Source organism: Aptenodytes patagonicus, chromosome 2, assembly GCF_965638725.1.
Source record: "Aptenodytes patagonicus chromosome 2, bAptPat1.pri.cur, whole genome shotgun sequence".
Taxonomy (NCBI): Eukaryota; Metazoa; Chordata; class Aves; order Sphenisciformes; family Spheniscidae; genus Aptenodytes; species Aptenodytes patagonicus.
In genome coordinates this window covers 39945144-39967093 of record NC_134950.1, presented here as the reverse complement: position 1 = coordinate 39967093, position 21950 = coordinate 39945144, and the positions used below count along the sequence as shown (strand labels likewise).

The 21950-nt window shown below is 40.0% G+C and overlaps 1 protein-coding gene across 1 annotated transcript; it reads right to left on the bottom strand.

Moving 5' to 3' along the window:
* Positions 1 to 1170: 1170 nt before the first annotated feature.
* Positions 1171 to 21712, bottom strand: CYP7B1 (cytochrome P450 family 7 subfamily B member 1). The gene is made up of 5 exons (XM_076329640.1): positions 21655 to 21712; positions 14708 to 15304; positions 14056 to 14262; positions 8340 to 8518; positions 1171 to 4332 (listed from the first exon to the last, which is right to left on the bottom strand). The coding sequence occupies exons 2-5, from the start codon at positions 15282 to 15284 to the stop codon at positions 4036 to 4038; spliced, it is 1260 nt and encodes a 419-aa protein (XP_076185755.1). The 5' UTR covers positions 15285 to 15304; positions 21655 to 21712; the 3' UTR covers positions 1171 to 4035.
* Positions 21713 to 21950: the final 238 nt, after the last annotated feature.

Genomic DNA, 21950 nt, shown 5'->3' with positions numbered 1-21950 from the left:
GCTAAGGAGAATCTCCATCCCTTACTGTATGCAGGGGGAAACATAGTGACAAAGGATGAGGAAAAAGCTGAGGTACTTAATGCCTTCTTTGCCTCAGTCTTTAATAGTAAGACCAGTTGTTCTCTGGCTACCCAGCCCCCTGAGCTGGAAGACAGGGACGGGGAGCAGAATGAAGCCCCTTTAATCCAAGGGGAAATGGTTAGTGACCTGCTACACCACTTAGACACACACAAGTCTATGGGGCCAGGTGGGATCCACCCAAGGGTACTGAGGGAGCTGGCAGAAGTGTTCACCAAGCCACTTTCAATCCTTTATCAGCAGTCCTGGCTAACCGGGGAGGTCCCAGTTGACTGGAGGTTAGCAAATGGGACACCCATCTACAAGAAGGGCCAGAAGAAGGATCTGGGGGACTACAGGCCTGTCAGTCTGACCTCGGTGCTGGGGAAGGTTATGGAGCAGATCATCTTGAGTGCCATCACGTGGCACATACAGGACAACCAGGTGATCAGGCCCAGTCAGCATGGGTTTATGAAAGGCAGGTCCTGCTTGGCTAACCTGATCTCCTTCTATGACAAGGTGGCCCGCTTAGTGGATGAAGGAAAGGCTGTGGATGTTGCCTACCTAGACTTTAGTGAAGCCTTTGACACCGTTTCCCACAGCATTCTCCTGGAGAAACTGGCTGCTCATGGCTTGGATGGGCATATTCTTTGCTGGGTAAAACACTGGCTGGACGGCCGGGCCCAGAGAGTTGTGGTGAATGGAGTTCAATCCAGTTGGCGGCCGGTCACGAGCGGTGTTCCCCAGGGCTCAGTATTGGGGCCGGTCTTGTTCAATATCTTTATCAATGATCTCGATGAGGGGATTGAGTGCTCCCTCAGTAAGTTTGCAGACGACACCAAGTTGGGTGGGAGCGTTGATCTGCTTGAGGGTGGGAAGGCTCTGCAGAGGGATCTGGACAGGCTGGATCGATGGGTCAAGGCCAATTGTAAGAGGTTCAACAAGGCCAAGTGCCGGTCCTGCCCTTGGGTCACAACAACCCCATGCAGCGCTACAGGCTTGGGGAAGAGCGGCTGGAAAGCTGCCTGGCGGAAAAGGACCTGGGGGTGTTGGTCAATAGCTGGCTGAACATGAGCCGGCAGTGTGCCCAGGCGGCCAAGAAGGCCAATGGCATCCTGGTCTGTATCAGAAACAGTGTGGCCAGCAGGAGTAGGGAAGTGATCGTGCCCCTATACTCGGCACTGGTGAGGCTGCACCTCAAATACTGCATTCAGTTTTGGGCCCTTCACTACAAGAAAGACATTGAGGTGCTGGAGCGTGTCCAGAGAAGGGCAACGAAGCTGGTGAAGGGTCTGGAGAACAAGTGTTATGAGGAGTGGCTGAGGGAACTGGGGTTGTTTAGCCTGGAGAAAAGGAGGCTGAGGGGAGACCTTATCGCTCTCTACAACTCCCTGAAAGGAGGTTGTAGCGAGGTGGGTGTTGGTCTCTTCTCCCAAGTAAAAAGCAATAGGACGAGAGGAAATGGCCTCAAGTTGTGCCAGGGGAGGTTTAGATTGGATATTAGGAAAAATTTCTTCACTGAAAGGATTGTCAAGCATTGGAAGAGGCTGCCGAGGGAAGTGGTTGAGTCACCATCCCTGGAGGTATTTAAAAGACATGTAGATGTGGCACTTAGGGACATGGTTTAGTGGTGGACTTGGCAGTGCTAGGTTGACGGTTGGACTCGATGATCTTAAAGGTCTTTTCCAACCTAAATGATTCTATGATTCTATGATTCTATACAAACTGATCAGCAATTAATATGAAATTACTAATGATTTGCATGTACTTTTGGCACAGTCCTATTATGTCCTACCAAATTATGCAGCAGCCCGTAATATTCTAATTCAAAATCCTAAAAATAGAATAGAATCATAAGAAGACTTCTGTTTAAAGAAAATACCTACCGTTATTTTCACAGTTGCTTCAGGTTTGTTTCGAAGTTGGATGCCAAAGAAAGATTTATCATAACTGTGGCATGAGACATTTTACAGCTTACATTTAAGCAATAATGGAATACAGTCAACAGTATAATGATATCAACGTTTCCTCTCTCAATAAACCAGGCTCTAATGTCCAAACTGGATTGTGAGCTATGGCTGAGTACCGAATAGCTCCTACAGAGTAACTACAGCAGTAAGTTACCTGAGTACAAGAATCTCTCCATAAAAACAAATTTTATTCTGTGGCACAAAGCAATAATCAGCTTTTGCTGTTGATTAAATGTTGAAGCAAAGTTAAAGCATTTAATCAACTGCAAAGCCCATTTAATGTAAGTGTACTCCAACACTGTAGGCATTATTGATATTATATATGAAGAGAAAATGTTTATCCAATATATCTCACAAAACCACAATTTTCTCCTTGGAGGATTTGGAATGTGGCTGTGCCAATCTCTGAAAGCCTTTCTACTGATGCTGATGATTATTTAGGGTATGTGCTTTACATGAATAACTAAACAGGCTTCTACACAAATAACAATAAATAATTCTAATCCTTAGTATGTACGTAGCAGTTTCCATCCATAGGCCATCAAGTGCTTTAGAGATGAGTAAAATTTCTGATTTTAAAAGACTTACGCTGGCACATCCCAAAGAGAGATGTTTTTTCGGAACACAAGGCAAGGCCCACAGACATGGCTACTCTCCCATCACAATTATCATCTTGGCAAATTGAGACTGAACAGCCACGAGAATCCTCATCAGTCTCTGAAGTGATGGCTGGGAAGAGAGACAGGGTCTAAAAATCACAGATCCCGTGCATTAGGAAATTAATTTTTGAAACAAGAGCTGGTCACTCAGTGAAGCAGGTTGGGCAGCCAGTATACAGATAACTTCTGTGGCTGCCCAGGGTTCTCACTTGTTCAAATTTTGGCCCCAGGGAAGAGCCTATTTTCCAATTTGTAGATGGACAAGTCTGTTTCCAAACACAGGTCACACTACTCTGCCTATGCATAACTTAGGCACAGTAAAACACTATTAAAAAGTAGTTTTAGATACCACACTTGCCCTTGAAGCTCTCTGCTTCTTTTGCCTTTCTGGAGAAATGAACAAACACAAGAAATGGTCAAAATAAACATACGGACATGTTACTAGGAAAACAGTGAGACAAACAGAAGGTAATTTTTGAGATGATAGAATAATTTCAAACAGGCTTATATATTTTCTCCCTGAAGAATGTACTTTTTTGGCTCAAAAGCCAAAATAGATAATTTAGGCTTGATCCAGAGCCTATTAAAATCAACAGAACCTCCCTTCTGACTTTAAATGACTGTAGGAAAAAAATCACAGATTCTAAGTTCTTTGCATTGCACCAAAAAAACCCAAAAAGAAGAAAAGCAAAGCATTCACCCTCAGTACATAAAACTGAAGTCAGAAATGTGTTGCCAGTAAGACATTCTTGCAAATCATCTCCCACCACCCCACACAGCTTCCATCACATCTCCCAAATAAGGGCTAAGACACGCAAGACCATGAAGGGAACAGAGTAAATAAAAAGTTAGAATAATAATCACCAAAAATTCTTTCACCCCTAGAATTAAGTTCCCCCTTTCTTGCTATTATGCTTCTATGATGCAGAGATGCCTCCAGATGGTGGGTGTATGGGACCTCCCAATCTAACAAGGGGGAACCCCTGTGACAGAGGGCTGCTGAGCCCGTTTTCCATATAAATGGCCTGGATTTAGCCTGATGTCACCCCCCCCGTAAATGCTACTCAACTCATGGCCAAGAGTATGGGGTCCGTCTTGTAGGGACGTTGGGCTATTTACTTGGCCAAACTCTTGTCATCTCACCTCACTACTCACAACTCAGGCAGGACAAATTGAGGTTGCATGTCCCTGCATCTGGTATCTACCTCCAAGCCAAGGGCTTTTCTCCTTAGAAACAAATAGGAATGAGGTAAAAGCAGAGAGGGAAAAGCAAATGTTTCCAAAAATACCAAGCTGAGTGATGAAACAGAGCAAACATGGAGATTAGTAGAAGGCATATAGGCAGCCGCTCACTTTCTTAAGGACCTTAGCTTGTAACGAAAGGCAATATCAACGTCTGGCAGGAGGATACCAAGGCCCATACGACTGTTATCAAGTCTGACAGCTTTGTTTTCCACTAGTTCTACATCGAAATGAGCCACTAGTATGAAAAGAAACATCTTCATCTCATTCATTGCGAGGAACCTCCCTGGACACATGCTGATCCCAGAGCCAAAGGGCATTAGGAAATACTTCAGTTTTCTTCCTGCCTTGTAGAATGTGGTTTTCTTCTTGCCATTCTCTATGTATCGATCAAACTTATACTCCTGAAAATAAAAGATAAAGAGAGAGAGCGCATGATATCTAACAAGGCAGTTACATGAGTTGCTTTGTTTGTACAATGGTAACACTTCTGAAACCCAGAAAATAAGATAAAGAGGAAGACAAGGAGCTGACAGCTTCTCCTTTTTAGTTGGTTCCCTCAAGTTTCATTAACTCACATTATCTTCCCTGCAAAGAACACTCCTTAAATCCACTTACTTAGCTTAGCCCTTTTACATCAAGCTCCTTCAACTTCTACGTCTCATCCACTGAACGTCTGGCCTATATTGATTGTAATTAGATTTTGACCGCTTTGTAGCAGGGACAATGAACCTTAGGGGAAGGACAATTTTCTTGTAAAGTATCATATGCGCTCAGTGTGGTACATACATCATGAATAAGGACAATCTGCCAAATTCTGCAAATGCCTATGAATAAATTAATGCATTGCACTGATCTTACTCTTGCAAGCTAGAGCAAAATCCATCCTTCTTTTGCACCCAGTGGTGCAGATTATTCAAAAACCAGACCCGATGCTTTGCAGTCAATTTTCCCTTCAGTTGGAGATGGCTGCTGCTTAATTTGCCACATCTGACCTTCAAATGTTTTGCTCCAGAAGCTGTGTGCAAAGCAGGACAACCGCCAGTGATTGACCATTATAAAGAGGGTGCTTTCAAGTAAGGCTTGAGGTTGCGCTTGTAACCTACGTTCCATAAATTGAACATCATTCTGACTATTTTCCAGTAGCAGGATCCCTGTTTAGAGATAATTCATGTTTTTGAATGAAGGAGATCTGGCATCCTCACTCAGTCAACGGCAAATTAACCACTTACAAAATCCTCCTGCATGCTTTGAATAAAAATGACAGACACTTCTTGCTTATGGTCACTCATTAGCATTTGTCCTGCTTTGCATACATCTGCTATAGCGGCAGCCATTTGGAGCTGGCTGGGAACAAGTCAGTCAGACAGAAACCAACCTCAACTGATTAAAAAAACCCACACCACAATGAAAAATACACTGATACTGATCTACCCATTAGATTAAAGGCTCTGAAAACCATGCACTGCAGGTCTTGCTGTCGGGAAAAAACAGTGGCAGGGGAGGTGGTCTATGAGAAAGGGAACAAGTACAAGGTGCACTGGAGGGGATGTAACTTTGGGTGTTGAAGAACATGAGCTTGTTTCTCTAAATGGCAGAGCCCTGGATTTTCCACAAAGATAAAGGTGATTATATGTGTGTTTCCACTGACAAGTAATTCTTTTCAGTCGCTTTGAACACCCCAGCCAAAAGGAAGCATGCCATTTTTTTTTCCTGGTAAGTTATTGCTTCATTTGAAGAAACACAGTAACAAATGAAAGCCCAGAATACCCCTTCTTCCTTAAAAAAGATTCACTTCCTGAAATGTAAAGCCTGCTGGTCTAAAAAAGCGCTGCTAAGTATGAACTGCAATAGCTTAAAAAAAACAACCCAACCCAACCCAGAGCTCTTCACTTTGTTGGAACATTTCCACAAGGTGCACTCCTGGTGTCTGGAGCAATTAAGAACTGTGGTATTGTACACATAGACATACTGGGTCAAACCTTATGCTTTCTTTGTCATCTTAAGAGCCATCTGAGAGTTGTAATTGCTTTTAACAAAAAATAAATTGGTGTCTAAGGAATTGGGAAAGCAGAAAATGAGTATGAGACAGGAATGGAGCCAATGACAGTGACATGAAACTCAGGCTTGTGCTGTTGAAGCCCCTTGGGTTGGATAGTGTTTCCTTAAAAGCTAGTTTGCTGGCTAAATAAAGACTAATTTTTGACAATAAAGGAACTTTCAGCCATGCACAAGGCCTCCTTCGAAGAGACAGGGTGGTTGATGGCAAGGAAAAGGTGAAGACGCTGAGCAAGAACAGGCGAGGAAGTTCTGTGTGGATGGCCTGCTAAGAGTATTATGCAAATTGAGCAATCTCCTGTGATCGATGTAAGTCTCTCTCTGCCACATCTCATATTTAGCTTGGTTTGGGAAGGCACCATGTAGGTTTTCTGCAGGGTTTCCTGATGTTTCACTCTATGGGATTTGCAGAGTTCATTTACAGAGCTCTATAACTAGCTGAGTTAGGACTTAGGGGTTCACTTATCCACTTTATAGAAAACTGACTCATTTATTTAGACTTTGATGAGTGGAGAAAGAGGTCAACAATATATGCTTACACTTATACAATATGGTGCCAAAGCAAAAGATAGCTTGAACTTAAATTTATGTATCCAGGAGAAAAGCATTGCTACAAAATTATCTTGTCAAGCTGCCTGTTTTCCCAGGAAAGTTTTCCCTAAATACATGACAAGCTCAAGACTGCACCTTTCAAAAAATTCATTCTCCATCTCTATCTGATCCTCAGTAGTTATTGTTGAAAGCACACTGCATATTTTAAGAACCAAACAGAACAGTGATTTCCCCACTTTTCAAGAGGGCCCATGTGCTGAAATCAATGTACTGCAATGTGTGGATTGCTCATTCACTATCAAAAAGATAAAATATATGAACTAAAGCTGTACTGTGAAAGCTGAGCAGAGCTGATACTAAGCAGATATATTCAAGCAATGGAAATATGGTAATATATTCCGGCAATTATTGGATAAGGGAGGGGATCAGTTTCCACACTGATGCTTTTGGTCTAGGACCTAAACAAACAGATGGACTTTTGACAAATCAATAATGTTCTCCAAAATAAAGTGTTAAGAATAAAACAAGAAAAAGCTTATTTGCTAGTTGTTACTATTTAAGGATAGAAATATTAATCAACTATTTGCCAATTATGGATTATTTTTTAAAACCCTAATTTTCTCAGCGGGCTTTGTCTTCATTTTTGGGTGGGGACAGCCAGCAGAGCCCTCCTGGACGTCATTTCCATTTTCATGGCTCCAGTGTTCATCCCGGTGACTATACCTTACTTCTGCTAACTCCGACACGGTCCACACCTCCTCTCACCGAGGCTGGCCGAGCTCCTGCACAGCAAGATGCTGTCCCACACCAACAAGGCACTTGAATCTCATCTTTCCTCTGCAACATCATATCCTTGAATTCCCGAAAGGGAGAGCCTCAGGGAGAATGCCTCTAACATGGGTTTTCTATAAGCATGTAAAAAAATCCAGTTCCCTTCTTCTTTGGCTCAAATGCCAAGGATGAAAATCAGCATGGCTGGGAGACAGCCATTTGCTTAGGAAAACGGGGATGAGGAATGGATCAGCTATGAGCTCTTGCCTCTCAGGCAGAGGAGGCATTTAGCAGCCTCAGCATGCACCCTCGCTCTTCCTCCATGTCACCCTGGGCTGGGGACAGCAATCCGGGGGAGCAACCTAGCCAAGACGAGGACTATTCAATTTGCATGCAGGTGGTGAACTTCTGAAGCTGTATTAAGGCTGAGGCAGGGTGGATTAATTTCGAGTCTTTGATATTCATTAACTCAAGCATCAGAGAAAAATACAAGGAGATGACACAATTACCCTCCGAGCTTCGCTGCAGAGCAACAGCTTTACAGTCTCAAGTTCACAACACTCTACTAATTGATCAAGAAGGGGTGAATCCCTATGAAGGGAGGTGAAAAAGCATAAGGCTCAAGTAAGACATTGCTATTATAGGGCTTCAGAGAGTCAATGATGCTTTGGGGGCACTTAGCTAAATGGCCCACATTATTTGCTATTTAAACCACCTTCTATTATTCAGCCCTCCTTGGGTATCAAATGATCCACTGCCAAACAAAACCCACATTTAGCCTAAAGTTTATGGTAGTCAACGTGCAATTGTCAATTCCTTTGAAAGCAGTTGCAGTCAGTCTCATCACCATATTTCTCTCTTCAGGCCATGAATCCTTTGACCTATAGGGCCCTAGAAAATACGTCTGAAAGTAGGAAGATTTGTTCCACAAGAAGGAACAGCAGTAAAAAAAAAAACCCTACAGATCACAAAAGGCTGGGCTGCTGCGATGCGCCTGGAGTAGGACGAGTAGCACCAGCTGAATGTTTACCTTAGGATCTTCATAGACCTCAGGGTCCATGTGCAAAATCTGCGGGTAAAGGGCTATCCAGTCGCCTTTCCTCAAACTGACTTCTTGATTCCCTTCAAGCTTGAGAACAAAATCCTCCTGGCTGATGCGAATGTTCATGGAGGACGAGCACATTCGTAAACTCTCGTTTAAGGCACTCTCTGCGATTAAACAAAAGCAGAGGGGGGGAAAGCGTCAGAAATATGGGAGATGATTGGAAGTTATACATGGCTACAGCTGCTGAATCTCGACAGGTTTAGTAGGGCAGGCTAAAGGAAAAAAAAAACCACAAACCAAACATAAAGCAGAGGCCAGGAGGAGGCAATAAACAACCCCGCAGGGCTGGGGCGGAGAGCCACGACACTGAACCTCCCGATGTGATTCTCACTGATGGTGCTAAGAAATCCTGTCGGCTGTAGGCAGCACTGAGTTTTGGGTGGAAAGTCATTATTCAGGCATCACATTGAAAACAACACAATCAAAAGATGCGAACGCTTTACACATTTACATATATTTTGGAGGTTGCAAGCAAATACCAGCGAAAGCATCCACGGAGCTGTTTAGCTTGCCTTTTGAAAGCTGTTGGATGTAATGGCAGGACTATATGTTAGAAAAAATCATTTCACTTGTTAATTCCATAGTCATTCTGAGGATTTTTAAATTTATTTATTTTCTTTTCCGTGTGCTACGCTGCCAAATGATAGTGTCTGTTATGGTCAGAGTGAATGAAAGCAATTCATTATTTGCCTGGTAATTTTAAGAGAGAAAGACACTTTTAATTGGCCAAGAGAAAACAAAACATAGCCATTTCAGGCTTAGGGAAAGCAAGATTTCTGTCTCCACCATCACATCCTGGAAGGCTCCAGAAGCTGAATGTCCTTGCTTTCCCAGTGGCCTTCACCTTTTGCTCCTAGCACGACAGATTTTATGGCTAATTTCCGGCAATTTATCCTGGCAGTTTGAGGAGGAATTCCTTTGGGAATAATATGCATAATTTGCATAAATCATTCTGATAGCATGTATATCAGCATGTAGCCCCTGTCTAGGGCTGCATCTCTCACTTTGTAATCAAAACTGACTATTTTTCCACCAGCGTGTATGGGCGCTGTTATATGTGACTTGATTCCTTCTAATCATCAGTGTGAAAAATAGCCTAAAATAGGGTTTCGTTTGCACATAATAATCCATTTGTGTCTACATTTATGTTCTGTGATATCAAATTACCCTTCTCTAAGTGTTCACCAAGGCACTGTAACTGCTGCACCCAAAAGGTTAGTTTATTAGAGACAGTAGCTACCCAGTGTAGATGCCTCTGAAAAAAAATAACAACAAACGTTCTTTCACTAAAAATTAAATCTGGTGCAGCATGCATAGCAAATAAAGTGGCCCTGGATGCTTTCTTGCAGGAGGTTTTTCCTTAAGCATGCATTTGTCTAAAGAAATGAGGCTGCGGTCAGCTTTGTGTGGCCAGCGCCATGATTCAATGTGACGTACAGTGAGTCTGTGCATATTCTTTTGGACTGCCTTCGTTACTATAATCAGGCAGAGTCAAATCGGCTTGTTGGTGACGAAGCCAGAAAAGAACTCTGGTTCCAGAAGATGGCCTCTACTGCGGATAGCCACAAGGCACCTGACACGATAGATTTCAACTGGCAGCGCTGTGGCAACAAAACTTTACGCGGTACAAAGAAAGGGTCCAGCCTCCGCTCCCAGACTGTCTTCAACCTGCGGAAAATGAAGCTGGTAACTCCGCGCCGGTCCATCATTTGGAAACAGTGGCAACATACATAGTGACAGCAGAAATCAAATGAGGAAGGGGGACAGAGAGGAAAAAAACAAAAGAAAAATAATTATTAAAGCGCCGCTGTGAAATAGCAGGTTTACATTTAAGCGCCCAAGCGATGCGGTCACATCCTATCGGCGGACATCCTCCCAGAAAGCACGGCAGTCCCTGCCCGCTGCCGGATCCCAAATGACAATTGGGCAGCATATCTTATGCAGAAGTTAATCACAATAATGGAGCACAAAGTGTGGCTTAGCGGTCAGATCGTAAATGACAAATCTGTTTTACCTTCCAGTACCAGTTATGTGTGGAAGGCGAGCTTGGCTCTCGCTCTGAGCGATCATGCCGATAATCATTAGATGACAAAAGTAATGAGTCACATTATGATCAACAAAGGAGAATGGAGCTTATATGGCTTTGCAGGCTCACATTAAAAAAATAGACAGTCAGCTTTCCACAAATGCTGGAGCTATACATTGAGAGGAACGACAACTGCACAATAAAACTGCAGCCTTTACTTGCAGTTGTCATAGTTCAGCAGACACCAGCCATCGCTGCTGACAGACCAGCTGGGTAGCTTGGGAGGCCTTCCATTCTGCACCGTGAAGTACAGTAAATTATCCAGCACGGTAGAGCAACATCTGTTTCTGTGCTTGTGCCGAACAAACAAGGCAATTTAAAGCATACCAAGGGATAACCAAGCAGCAAATGAACATGACCCTCATTTTTTCCCCCCTTCTTACACACATGAGATGCTAAACTTCACTGTGTGAGCGCTACATAAAGAAGCCAGGCTGTTGTTTGATAAGGTGTTGTCAGAGAGATTTTACATATTTTCGAGGGGGGGGGGGAAAGATAGAGATAGAGATAGAGATATCTCATAGTATTGTTATTCTTAGAATCCTCCCACTTCTCTCTTCGTTTCTCTTATACTAAAGCTAGCGCTCAGCTTCCAATTCATTCTAGATTTTTTTTTTAAAACTGTTTCAATATACTTATAAATATTCAGTCTTTAAACCCTAATTTGCTATACTTAGTTCACATGCCTTCAAGCATTTGTCTTCCAATTTCCACTGAATAAATGCGTACTAATGAGAAATAGAGCAAGCTGCTGAGGCAAAGCTGGGTGACTTGAGCCTGGCCTGCCACCAGCTTGTGATAGGCAGGCAAATTGAGTTAAAATGAAAAGTCTTGTCAGCTGAAATACAACATGGTAGCCAAACAGCAAGCTGTCAATCATCCAGCCAAAACAAGGGACTGCAGGTAATAAAAGGTCATTGCGAATCATAAGTGCATTTGGCTTTCGTAGGCAAGTTAATTTTAATTAAACATGATCTCTATCTGTAAATGTTTTATAAAACTTATTGTGCATAATGGATTGTTAATTTTACACTAACACATAGCAGGTAATAGGGTACTATAATTATTAGAGTGTATTGTAGGAAAATAGCTATCAAGTATGCAAATATTTGGGGTGGGGGTCATTTACCCACAGGCATCATGGTGTGCCAACACAAACGATGATCTGAAACAAGTATATTTGCATCTTACTAAGAACTAAACGGTACTGCCCAGCCCATTCCAGGAAAATATATATATTTCTCTCAATCCAACCAATTATTTTAATGCTCAGCATTTGTGTTACAACTACACATTCTGTATTAGCTGGTTTGGGGTTCCTGTCCTTTCCTGTGTACGAAAAAATTTTTCAAGCTGTGCTCTTTTCACAGGAAATATCTGGGATTCAGCAATGACCTGGGGCAAGAATACTTCACCATATAAATGAATGGACTAATATTAAACAAACGAACTGACTAAACATGCCTAGCATTAAACATGCACTAAGTATATCTCTGCTTTACCCTTTGCATTTCTGTTATAACCATAAAAACCGACAGACCATTCTCATGTGTCGTTTACCATATTAGAGCACCGTTGTGAGCCATAACGACTAATAATGTATGTTACTGTGCACACAAATAGGCGCGGTTGGGTTTTGGGAAAAGTCTTACGTAGACAAAACAAAGTGTGCTGCCCCAGAAATGCCATTGGAAAAAAATAATGCTAGTTTTGCTGTGGGTTGAAAGCTTTTTTTTTTTTTAAATAAAAAATCACATACCTGTGCTTTGAATTTAGAAGTAAATCAGGCCATGTTGTTCCCTAGACCCAAAGAATCTGACCATAATAACAACGCTGCTTCCTGAGAAAGGCTTTTTAGCAATTCTTGCTTGTTCTCCATAGCATGAGGAATCCAAAAAAAGGCTCTTGTTATAGTAGGCCAAAAAGAGGACGGAGAATCAGAGTGCTTAAAACAGGAGAATGAGATGACAAGGTGATGAACATACAAGAATCCCACCTGGTCTGCCTTACTCGGGAGCAGGGACACAAATCCTGGTTTTCTGTGCTCTGAGTTGGCACAGGGAGTGAGAGGAAAGAGGAAAAGCTCAGTCTCGGAGGCTGGGGTCAGCGAGCTGCAAGGGCAAAGGCAGTGCTGGCCCACAGCCTTCCTGCAATGTGGAGATTTTTGGTGTGCAAGCAATGCAAATTGGGACCTTTGTCCCTCCTACACATTTATTAACAAAACATCCCTTTCCTCTTTCCACTGAAGCATGACTTTAATTCTCTTATGGTACAGATTTTTTTTCTATATTATTATTTTATGGGACAGTATCCAGCCCTTTATGACTTAAGTGCCAGAAGAATTGAAATCTAGCTTCTACCACATTATGTTTAACGCGATTATAAAATTTAACAAAAGTGTTACAAGAATACTACAAAGTAGGATGTGGCACTTTCCTCTCAACACATAAATCAAATGTTACCAAGGTACTTCAAGATTTCAAGGAGCAGCAGAGGAATGACACAGTTAATGTTTTGAACTGTTCATACCCTTTTGGACCAGATGGTTTTAGTGAAGTACATGCTTTTATTTTCCTTATTCCTACACTTCTGGGGTGCTTTGTGTTTTTTTTTTTTTCTTTTTCTTGCCATTCCTATCTCTGTCTCCAAATAGAAAATAAACTATCTCTTGATAGTTTCAATATCTAAAAATGGAGGAATATTGAACCTTCATGCTTTTATTCAGCTGTTGTCTATCCTGCTAACACTACCTATGGAGCCTTTCAGATGCTTAAAGGTTAGGTTCCCACCCTCTACACCCTCTCTCCTCCCTTGGGCTAATTTTAGCATTTATCTTGCCAGTGCCTGTGCACTAGCAAATGAAGTGAAACCATCAGCTGATGCTCTGAAGGCCTATCCAGCTCCTGGATCAAATGGCTTCTAACGGCAACTGGCAAAAGTCTCCCTCTGAAACACTGATCTATAATCGGAAGATCCGTATCTCACTTAGAGCTCCCTTATTTTGAATCAAGGTACTTTTTTCAATACTAGAAACACCATTTCTACTCTGTAAAGCTTTACCTTCTTATATTTTGTTCAGAGGCATTGCTCAACTGAAGGCCGCTTTAGAAGTCTTCTTGTTTTGTTAAAGAGAGAAAAAGAAAGAAGCTGCTTGTGAAAAAAATTACATTTGCAGTTTAAATACATTATCCCACTTTAATTTCCGAAAAGGGTCTTTCTTGGCAGTACCATACAGAAGTATTTGAAATGCATTAACACTTCGGCAGATGCTCAGAATCAAACAACTTAATAGGCATCAACTTTTTTTCAAATAATTGCAAAGCTTCGATTTAGCCTTTCGCATACCTTGCATAGTTAATTACCTAGGCTTTAATGTTTACATGCAATGAGAGTATCTACAGCTATAAACTACATAATTTATAATTGATGTAAATGGGTGTTATTATGTCAATTAGGCAGCTGTGTCCTCCACCTTCTCAGTAAACAGAAATGAGTGATAAACCGAGTTTGCCGGGAGAGCCCCTCTTTTCTTCCTAACAGATAAAAATAAATTACCTAGGTAGACCAGGTTGTCCAATTGTTCTCTGGTGAGGTGGATGTTATACGTGGGCCCTCTCTTTTGACCTGTTGACTGCAGCAAATGGTCAATCTCGTCACGCACTGCTGCAAGAGCTTCTGGGTGCCGCAGAAGATAATACATGGCCCAGAATGTAGCTGGAATCGTGTTTCCCACAGAGGCCCACAGGAAGGCAAAATGATGTGCTGGGAGAAAATAAGTGAAAAGGAAGATTAATAGCGTTTATTACACTGATTAGATTTGCAGTGTGCTAATTAAAAGATGTTAGGACACAGACCCAGCCAAGGATCAGTGAATGCTAATGAGGACCAATAGGCTTCTGAAGTCTAATTTTCTGCTTAATGAGAATAGTTTGAAATGTAATGTCGGGGGGGGTGGGGGGAATAAGGGGAGGAAATGCAGCTCAGTTATAATCTTTCTCATTATCACCATTAAGTATCTTGTTTTACCACCTCAGCACAAAAAAAAAAATCAATTATCATAGAGGGTTGTTTCAGAGTAAAACATTTTATCATTAGCCAATTAGAAAGAACATAAAAAAATTTCAAGGTCGCCATTTTGCCTTTTTATTTCAAAGGTCTATAGTAAATTATTTTATTTTAGACAAGCAATCATTCATAAGTTTCCTACCTGCTTTGTCATAATCTCCAAGCAGCTCATATTTCTCAAATATATCTTGTCTGGCTTGGACCACTTTTGACCCTCCCAGCCATTTTGTCATGTTCTGAAGTAAAAAATGATGTATAAGCTCCTTCCGAACCTTCTTGGTAGCTCCTAGCAACTCAATTGGTATGTTTGCAGCTAAATAGGGAAAGCTGGCATCAAACTTGATAAATTTGTCTCTGATTTCACTAATAACTTTGTGGCCATCTGCAGCAGGAACTCTTCCATATAGTGTTACAAAACTGGCTTCAAACATTACAGAGCAGCAGAATTTGTACATTTTTTCTGTTTCCCAATCTGTTGCTTGTGAGCATTTCCATTCAAATACATCCTGGAGATTTTTCATCATGTGGTCAGAAATGATATCCAAAGGTTTGCCTTGTAGATACTGGTAGATTCTGTGCAGGTTTTCCTTGAGATCGGGGAATTTTCCTTTTGACAAGGCTGGGTAGTCGAAAGTTTTGGAAGCCATTTTATCAGCAAATTCATGAAATTCAAGTTGCTTGCTATTTCGGATGACATAGACATATTGAAATGGGTCCATGATAAAAGTAATATATCTACCTAAATAGAAGAAAAGAAAAAAATAGAGACACGTGCACTTTCATAATCTGGTGACACTTCAGAAGTAATAACTGAAAACAAGCCAATGTCTGGGAAAAAAGCACGCAGAAAATCCCCAAAGCAAAGATCTGTGAAGAAATCTGCAAAGCAAAAAAAAAAAAAAAAAAAAAAAAAGAAAAAAGGAAGATGTAACAAGTTTTATTTAGATTCTCTTTGTCAGGATGCAGATTCCACCTGTGTACATTTTTATGGCTCTTCTAAAATTAGTGTGAAGCCATTTCCATGTAGACTGATCTACCAGGTTTGCCAACAGTAGGGTGTGATCTCTGCTATTGTAGCACTCAAATAAATAATTTACTACTCTGATATAATTCATGAAAATACAATGTGGAGTCATAGCAGCATTTGAAAATTGTAGGTTTTTACCAGCAGAAAGGGAGAAACACACACATTTCACCTGCATGGAGGAAAGTGAAGGCAGGGGCCGGAGTGGAAAACATGCCACCTAGGCAGCTTTTTTTCAAGCAGGCGACATAGAAACTCGAGGTCTGCCAGTTACGGCTTTAACTGCACACTGCAAACCCCCAACATTTAAAGCCCCTCTCACATCTGTTTTTTTCCTGAAGTTGTACCAACTTTTTGTTAAGAATGTGCTTGGTATCCGTAACATGACTACCTCGAGATTTGATTTTGAAGCCATAGGTTACAATGGAGTAAGATACCATTTTTAACATGGGTGCCATTTTGGGGTAGACACTGTCCTAGCGCTATCATCCATTGTGCCAGAGTGCACCGACAACTTCTTACCCTTGCCGAGGTACTCAGTGAGGTGACACAGCCGTACCTTCAGCTGCCTGTACGGAGGAACAGGATTGCATCAAGTTTGATGCTTTTTCAAGTTGCCCATGCCAGAAAAATCCTGCAATTTCTCCCTAAACTTTAAGTCAACTACTAAAGAAGAGCATTTTGGTGAACTATCATAAATCAAAATCCTAACGCTCCCAAAGCTCAATTAAATCTTAACTCTTTATAGACGATTCCCACGTTATGTCTAAATTTAGAGATCTTGATTCTTAACTTAATGGAGAGGTGCATTAGGGAAAAAGGGTACCCATTAAAATGTACACGCCCTCTGTGAAATATCCCAGTTATAAACTCGGGAAAATAGTAAAGCTTCCAGCACTTACAGTCTAATTCTGTCTCACTAAAGGGACAAATATCCTTTGATTTTAATGGGAACACTACATGCTTAACTGAGGACCAAATTTGGCTCTGTGACAGATGTCCTGAGATAAAGTAGTCACTACCACTAAAAATGTCAACAAGTATCCATGGTTACCATATAGTGGTACTTGAATTATAATAGTTATTCCATATTCTGACTTGTATATACACACCATGCTCTGTGGTAAATCTGGGTGTGCTGTGGACTTCCTCTGCAATTACCAGCTGCCATAATTTCCCCCCGATTACATCCACTGCAATCCCAGCGAACCAGTAAGGAAACACAAGGGATAAATCAAGACAGAATTAGACTCCCTTTTTTTTTGGCAACAGCCTGTGAAGGTTTTTAAGGTACTCTTAAGAGTTTGCTTTACTGTAACATAACAAATCATCAATGTAAATTAATTTTAAAAGAATAAATATATGAAGAAACCGGCATGAAAAAAAGATCATGAATTCCCAGTCTTCTTTTCTGACCATTTCTTCCTTCCCAGACCAGAGAGGCTGACAGGAATTTTCAGTCTCGACCTCTGCAGGATCTTTGTTAAGAGTCCTAGAATTGCTCTCCCTTTCCAGCTTTCACGCACTGTCATGCTCTTTATTGAGGCTACCATCTTTGCGATCAAAGCTTGGAAAGAATGCCCATTGGAGCAATTTTTAATAAATAGATTTGGAGTGTTATTAACCCTAAAGTTGAAAGCTGGCTTCCTAACTTTGCGTTTACAGGGTAAACAATTTAAGTTAAGATTTTTAATTAATATTAATTTAAACCATCTGTCCACCATCTGCTTATTTCTGATGCAAAATATGAGTTTCTTTGTGATCTTTAATCAGACACTTAGCAAACGCACATCAATTCTTATAATTTTTAAGTAAGAAAATTATTTTCAGCAAATGAGTTTTCAGACAAACAATTTTAGCAATAATTTTAAATCAAAACTCACTCAACACTAGCACATACTCTGAAAAAAAAAATCTCTGAGAAACAGAGTATCACAGATCCTGATTTTTATTATTCTCATCAGGTTCCTGGTAGCAAAAAGTAAGTATGTACCAAAATAGAATTCATTTTGTAGAACCAATTCAGGCTCCAGAACACATCAATGCAAGTCAACAATATATATAAACACATAAAGCAAAATACTTTTGTTACCGCATTTAGTAAAGGTCTATATAGTCAGAAAAGTAGAACCCCTCTATAACAAAGGCAGCTTGTTTATGTACCTCACAGAGAATCAAATTTTAGATCTTTTAATTAGAAAAAGACTAAAATCTAGAGCTAATTAACTGCAGTCAGTAAGTAGTTGTGAGAGTGGGTATGGGAGCTTTTAGCAATTACAGTCATACTCGCACACAGATGCACTGCGTGGCTACACCGGTTACCCCAGTCTCTTCCATACAGGAACAGATTGCTAATTACAAAACCATGCCCCAACACCTCCTCTACCCTGAGCAGCAAACATCCGAACTGGAACAAACTTTCTCACCTCAAGTTATGATTTTAAATTTTATAAGTGTCAATATGGTTCTTAATTTTGCTTTTTAAATCCTGTCGTTGTCCCTGATGAGGTCTCTTTCCACTGATTGTCCCTGGTGGTGTCAGAGACCAACAAATGCAAATCTTTCCTAAAGTTACCAGTTATTATTTGGTATTTTAAAATGCAGCTTCCCCCCTCCCCTCCCACGCCTTTCCTTTGCAGCTAATGCCAAGAACAACCTCTTAAAAGTAGCCTTTTCTGAAACCGAACCAAAATCTCGATGCTCATGAGTTTCCATCAGAGTACCGGTACAGGTAAATGCTAAATCAGCCAAAAGTGGAGGCGTATCACACGGTCCACGGATCAGGAAGCCTTAAATATTGAAGGTATTTATATAGAAACCACTGGGGACAAAGCCTTTCCTTGTTAGATTGTAAAAAAATCCTTCAACACAAAAAACTAAGTAGACGTGTCCATACAGAAATGTCACACTCCAAATTCCAGTAGTTTAAGTCACTGAGCTATTTTATTCAGTACCATAGAAAAAAGTCAAAATAAGAGATGTATGCTTGTTTCTGTAAAAAGCTCTCTGATTTTTTTTTTTAATACGGATACAGAGAATTCATATTTCCCCTTCCAATCCTTCAGTCTGCATTACACCCATGCTGCAAATAGCCTGGTTATCTCCCTTTAGTTTATACAGTCTCCTAGAAATAGAAGATTGATGTGGAAAATATGAAAATTGTCAACTTTGGTAAATCCGAGCACAGAAGCCAGTATTTGTATGATAGTTAAGAAATTACTCTAATAATGCATTCTGGAGCTTTTTAATGCTAATGATGAAAGACAAGCATTTCAGATGGCATCTAATGATGGATGTTATTTCGGTAATGCTTGCGGCAGGCTTCAGCTTGGTAAGGAGTTAATGTAAATTACCTTTTGCCTAAGAGAGAAAAATGTGATATGTTACTGTAGGTGTATCATGATTTAAAAGAAAATAATGACTTAGCAGCAGTATTCGAAAAAGCAAGTGTGCTTAGTAAAAAACCCTAAGATTATTTTATTAAAAGTTGATTTAGTCTCAGAGAGAGTGTTGTAAGGTTCGGTATCATTCCTAATAACTTGTCAGGAAAAGGAGACAAAGTTTAATCCCAAGAAACAATGACAAAACTGTTTGAAGCTCTTTAAGTTCTTACCTAGCCGTCTGCCTATCCTGCTGACCCTTAACAAGCAGAGAGGTTGGCTTGGGAAGTGTGATCATCTCAACCCCACAGACTCTCTCTCTCCTTCCCCTCCTTATTCTCTTCTTTTCTCTCTTTTTTTTTTTCCTGAGACTATCGCATTTACGTAATCGTCCTCTTATTAGGGAGATTCTGCTGAACAGCTGACAATGATGTACAGTGGTGCTTCGCCAGCGTGACGTTTGGGGAAAACGATTCTGCTGCACCACCACACAAAACCAATTAGAGAACTATTTTCTGCGACAGGTCAGGAATTTACATTGTTTCTCATAGAAAGATGTGCTTTTTAATTTCTTTATTAAGATGACATCCATGTCCCTTGCGACTTTTAGGGATGACAATCATTTGCTCATCACATGGGAAAGTACAATCAGCGAAATCGCATTACCGGTACGGGGCAACGCCAGAAACTCCAAGCATCGTTCCGCATTTTCCAAATGAACTAGTTTGAGAACCAATAATTAGAACAATATATATTGTTTGAATTTTTTGACAGGACCTTTAGACACCCACCAGGGGTAAAGTAATGATAGTCCATATACAGCAGGCTACGCTATGTTTGCCGAACATATAAACATTCATCTTTGTCAAATCAGTAAGACATACAGAAATCCCGTACGTCTTCGGATCAGGACATGATAGGAGGTACTAACTAGCTTTGGCTTCTTCCTTGACTCGTGGATGACAAACTGTTTCTCCTTAGTGAAGTCTTGACGGTCAGTATTTTTATACCAAAAAAAAGAGAACTTAAAGTGGTATCTCTGATATGACAAATTCACAAAATCAAAGATTTCCCGGCATAAGGCTGAAATGATATCCAGAACTCACTCCATTTACCTCAGCCTCTGTCAAGGAAGGCTTCCTCAAAATGCCTGAACACAGGGAGATAAGTTGAAACAGAATTTTGTTTACCATGCAAATAGAAATTCGTGAAACTAAATTACACTCATAGATTGCTTAAATACACAAATCTCTAAACATAGTCTCGCATAAAATAATAAAGAGGTGAAAGAGAAATAAATACTTGATTAAACACATTAAGGATTCTGAAGTAGGACTGCATCTGGTTTTATGAATGTACTAAGGTAGTCTCTGAATTATAATTATTAATCTGTATTTGTAAGAAGCCACAACTGTATATAGTGTGAACGTACATTAACAATAAAGAAGACTGCATTTCAACAAAAGTTGGTCTTGTAATGTGTCAAACTCACTTTCAAGATGGAAAAAAATCTGAGCATACCAGTTTCCAAAGAAAAAACCCTGAATGAATAAAAAAATCACACATTTAATAGCAGTAAAAATGCTCTTCCAAAGGAAAAAAAAGAACAGATTCGGTAACAGGAAGAAAAATTTTATTAATTAAACATACGGCTTGCAATTTAATTAATTGACTTTTGAAGAAAAAAAAAATTATTGCAAAATATTAGTTATATGGAAATATAAAGCTAATGCTACTGCCATGAAATTGCAAAGCAAACTTTATACTTTACACGTTACATTTTTATTTGAAACTCCCTAAAAATACAGGAATAGCTAAAAATGAGATAGACTTAACTCTAAAGTTGATCATTTGAACAAGGATATCAGCATGTAAAGGGACAAAAGATCCATTACATCCACCTACACTAATAAGAGTTCGCCTTTTTCTGAACAGAGGAAAACACTGAATTTTAAATTGATTTTAGTAAAAACTACATCTGTGTGTATATATATATGTAAATTTATATATTTAAGTTTCATTCAAGATTCCAGTTTCATTCTATGTTTTTCTTCTACAGCTAAGTGTCTACATGAATTCACTCAAATGTTTGTATTCGAGCTTGTGTAGTAATACAGCTATAAATACAGAAAGCAGCAAGGTTATATCATACTTTATTATATTGTTATTTTCAGTAAGCATGATCAGAGTAAGAGGCTGGCAACGGGAAGTTTCTGTGTTCCAGTCCTGATTGTATCACTGAGTCAATGTGTCATTCATTCCCTTGTGTTCCTGTCAACCAGTTGTAAAATGTGTGAGAACATATTCTGCACTTTTTTTCTTAAGTGTTTTCTAAATTTAATCTGATTTTTTTCTGTGCGGTGTCAAGATGATGTTAGTTCTCCCTTCTTTAGGAAAAAAAACCCACAATTAAATGTGCTGGCAAAAGCTATGTTCATACATTACATGCCTACAAATTCTGTCAATATGCATATATACCTATAGTTGTATATAAATCCACGTGCTCATAATTATATCCTATGGATACTTATTATGCATACAATATATGTGAATTTAAGTAATTTTTATTGGCCTATGCTACACAAAAATGTTTTTGGTTAAGGAAGATTCTAAACTAAACATTTGAATTAGTGTTTAACTTCACTGATGGAAAAAAATCAAGAGAAATACTAAAATATTTCTCACCAGCAATATGTACAGTGAAAATATCTCCAAGTTTCTTTTGCTGATCCAGTAAGAATTTGAAAGCATCTTTTCTAAAAATCAAAGCCTTCCCAAGGTAAGGAATCCAGCCATTTATTAGTGGGGGCTCTCCAGTCTTCCTGTTAAAAACAGAAAAAAAAAAAATCAGGAATTAACTTTGGCATGAGAGCAACTCACCTTTATATCTATTTATAGATTACACTTAGACCCACCATCTACAGATATAATTCTTGCAATGTATAATATGTTGTACAGAAAGTTCTTCAGATATGACGGCA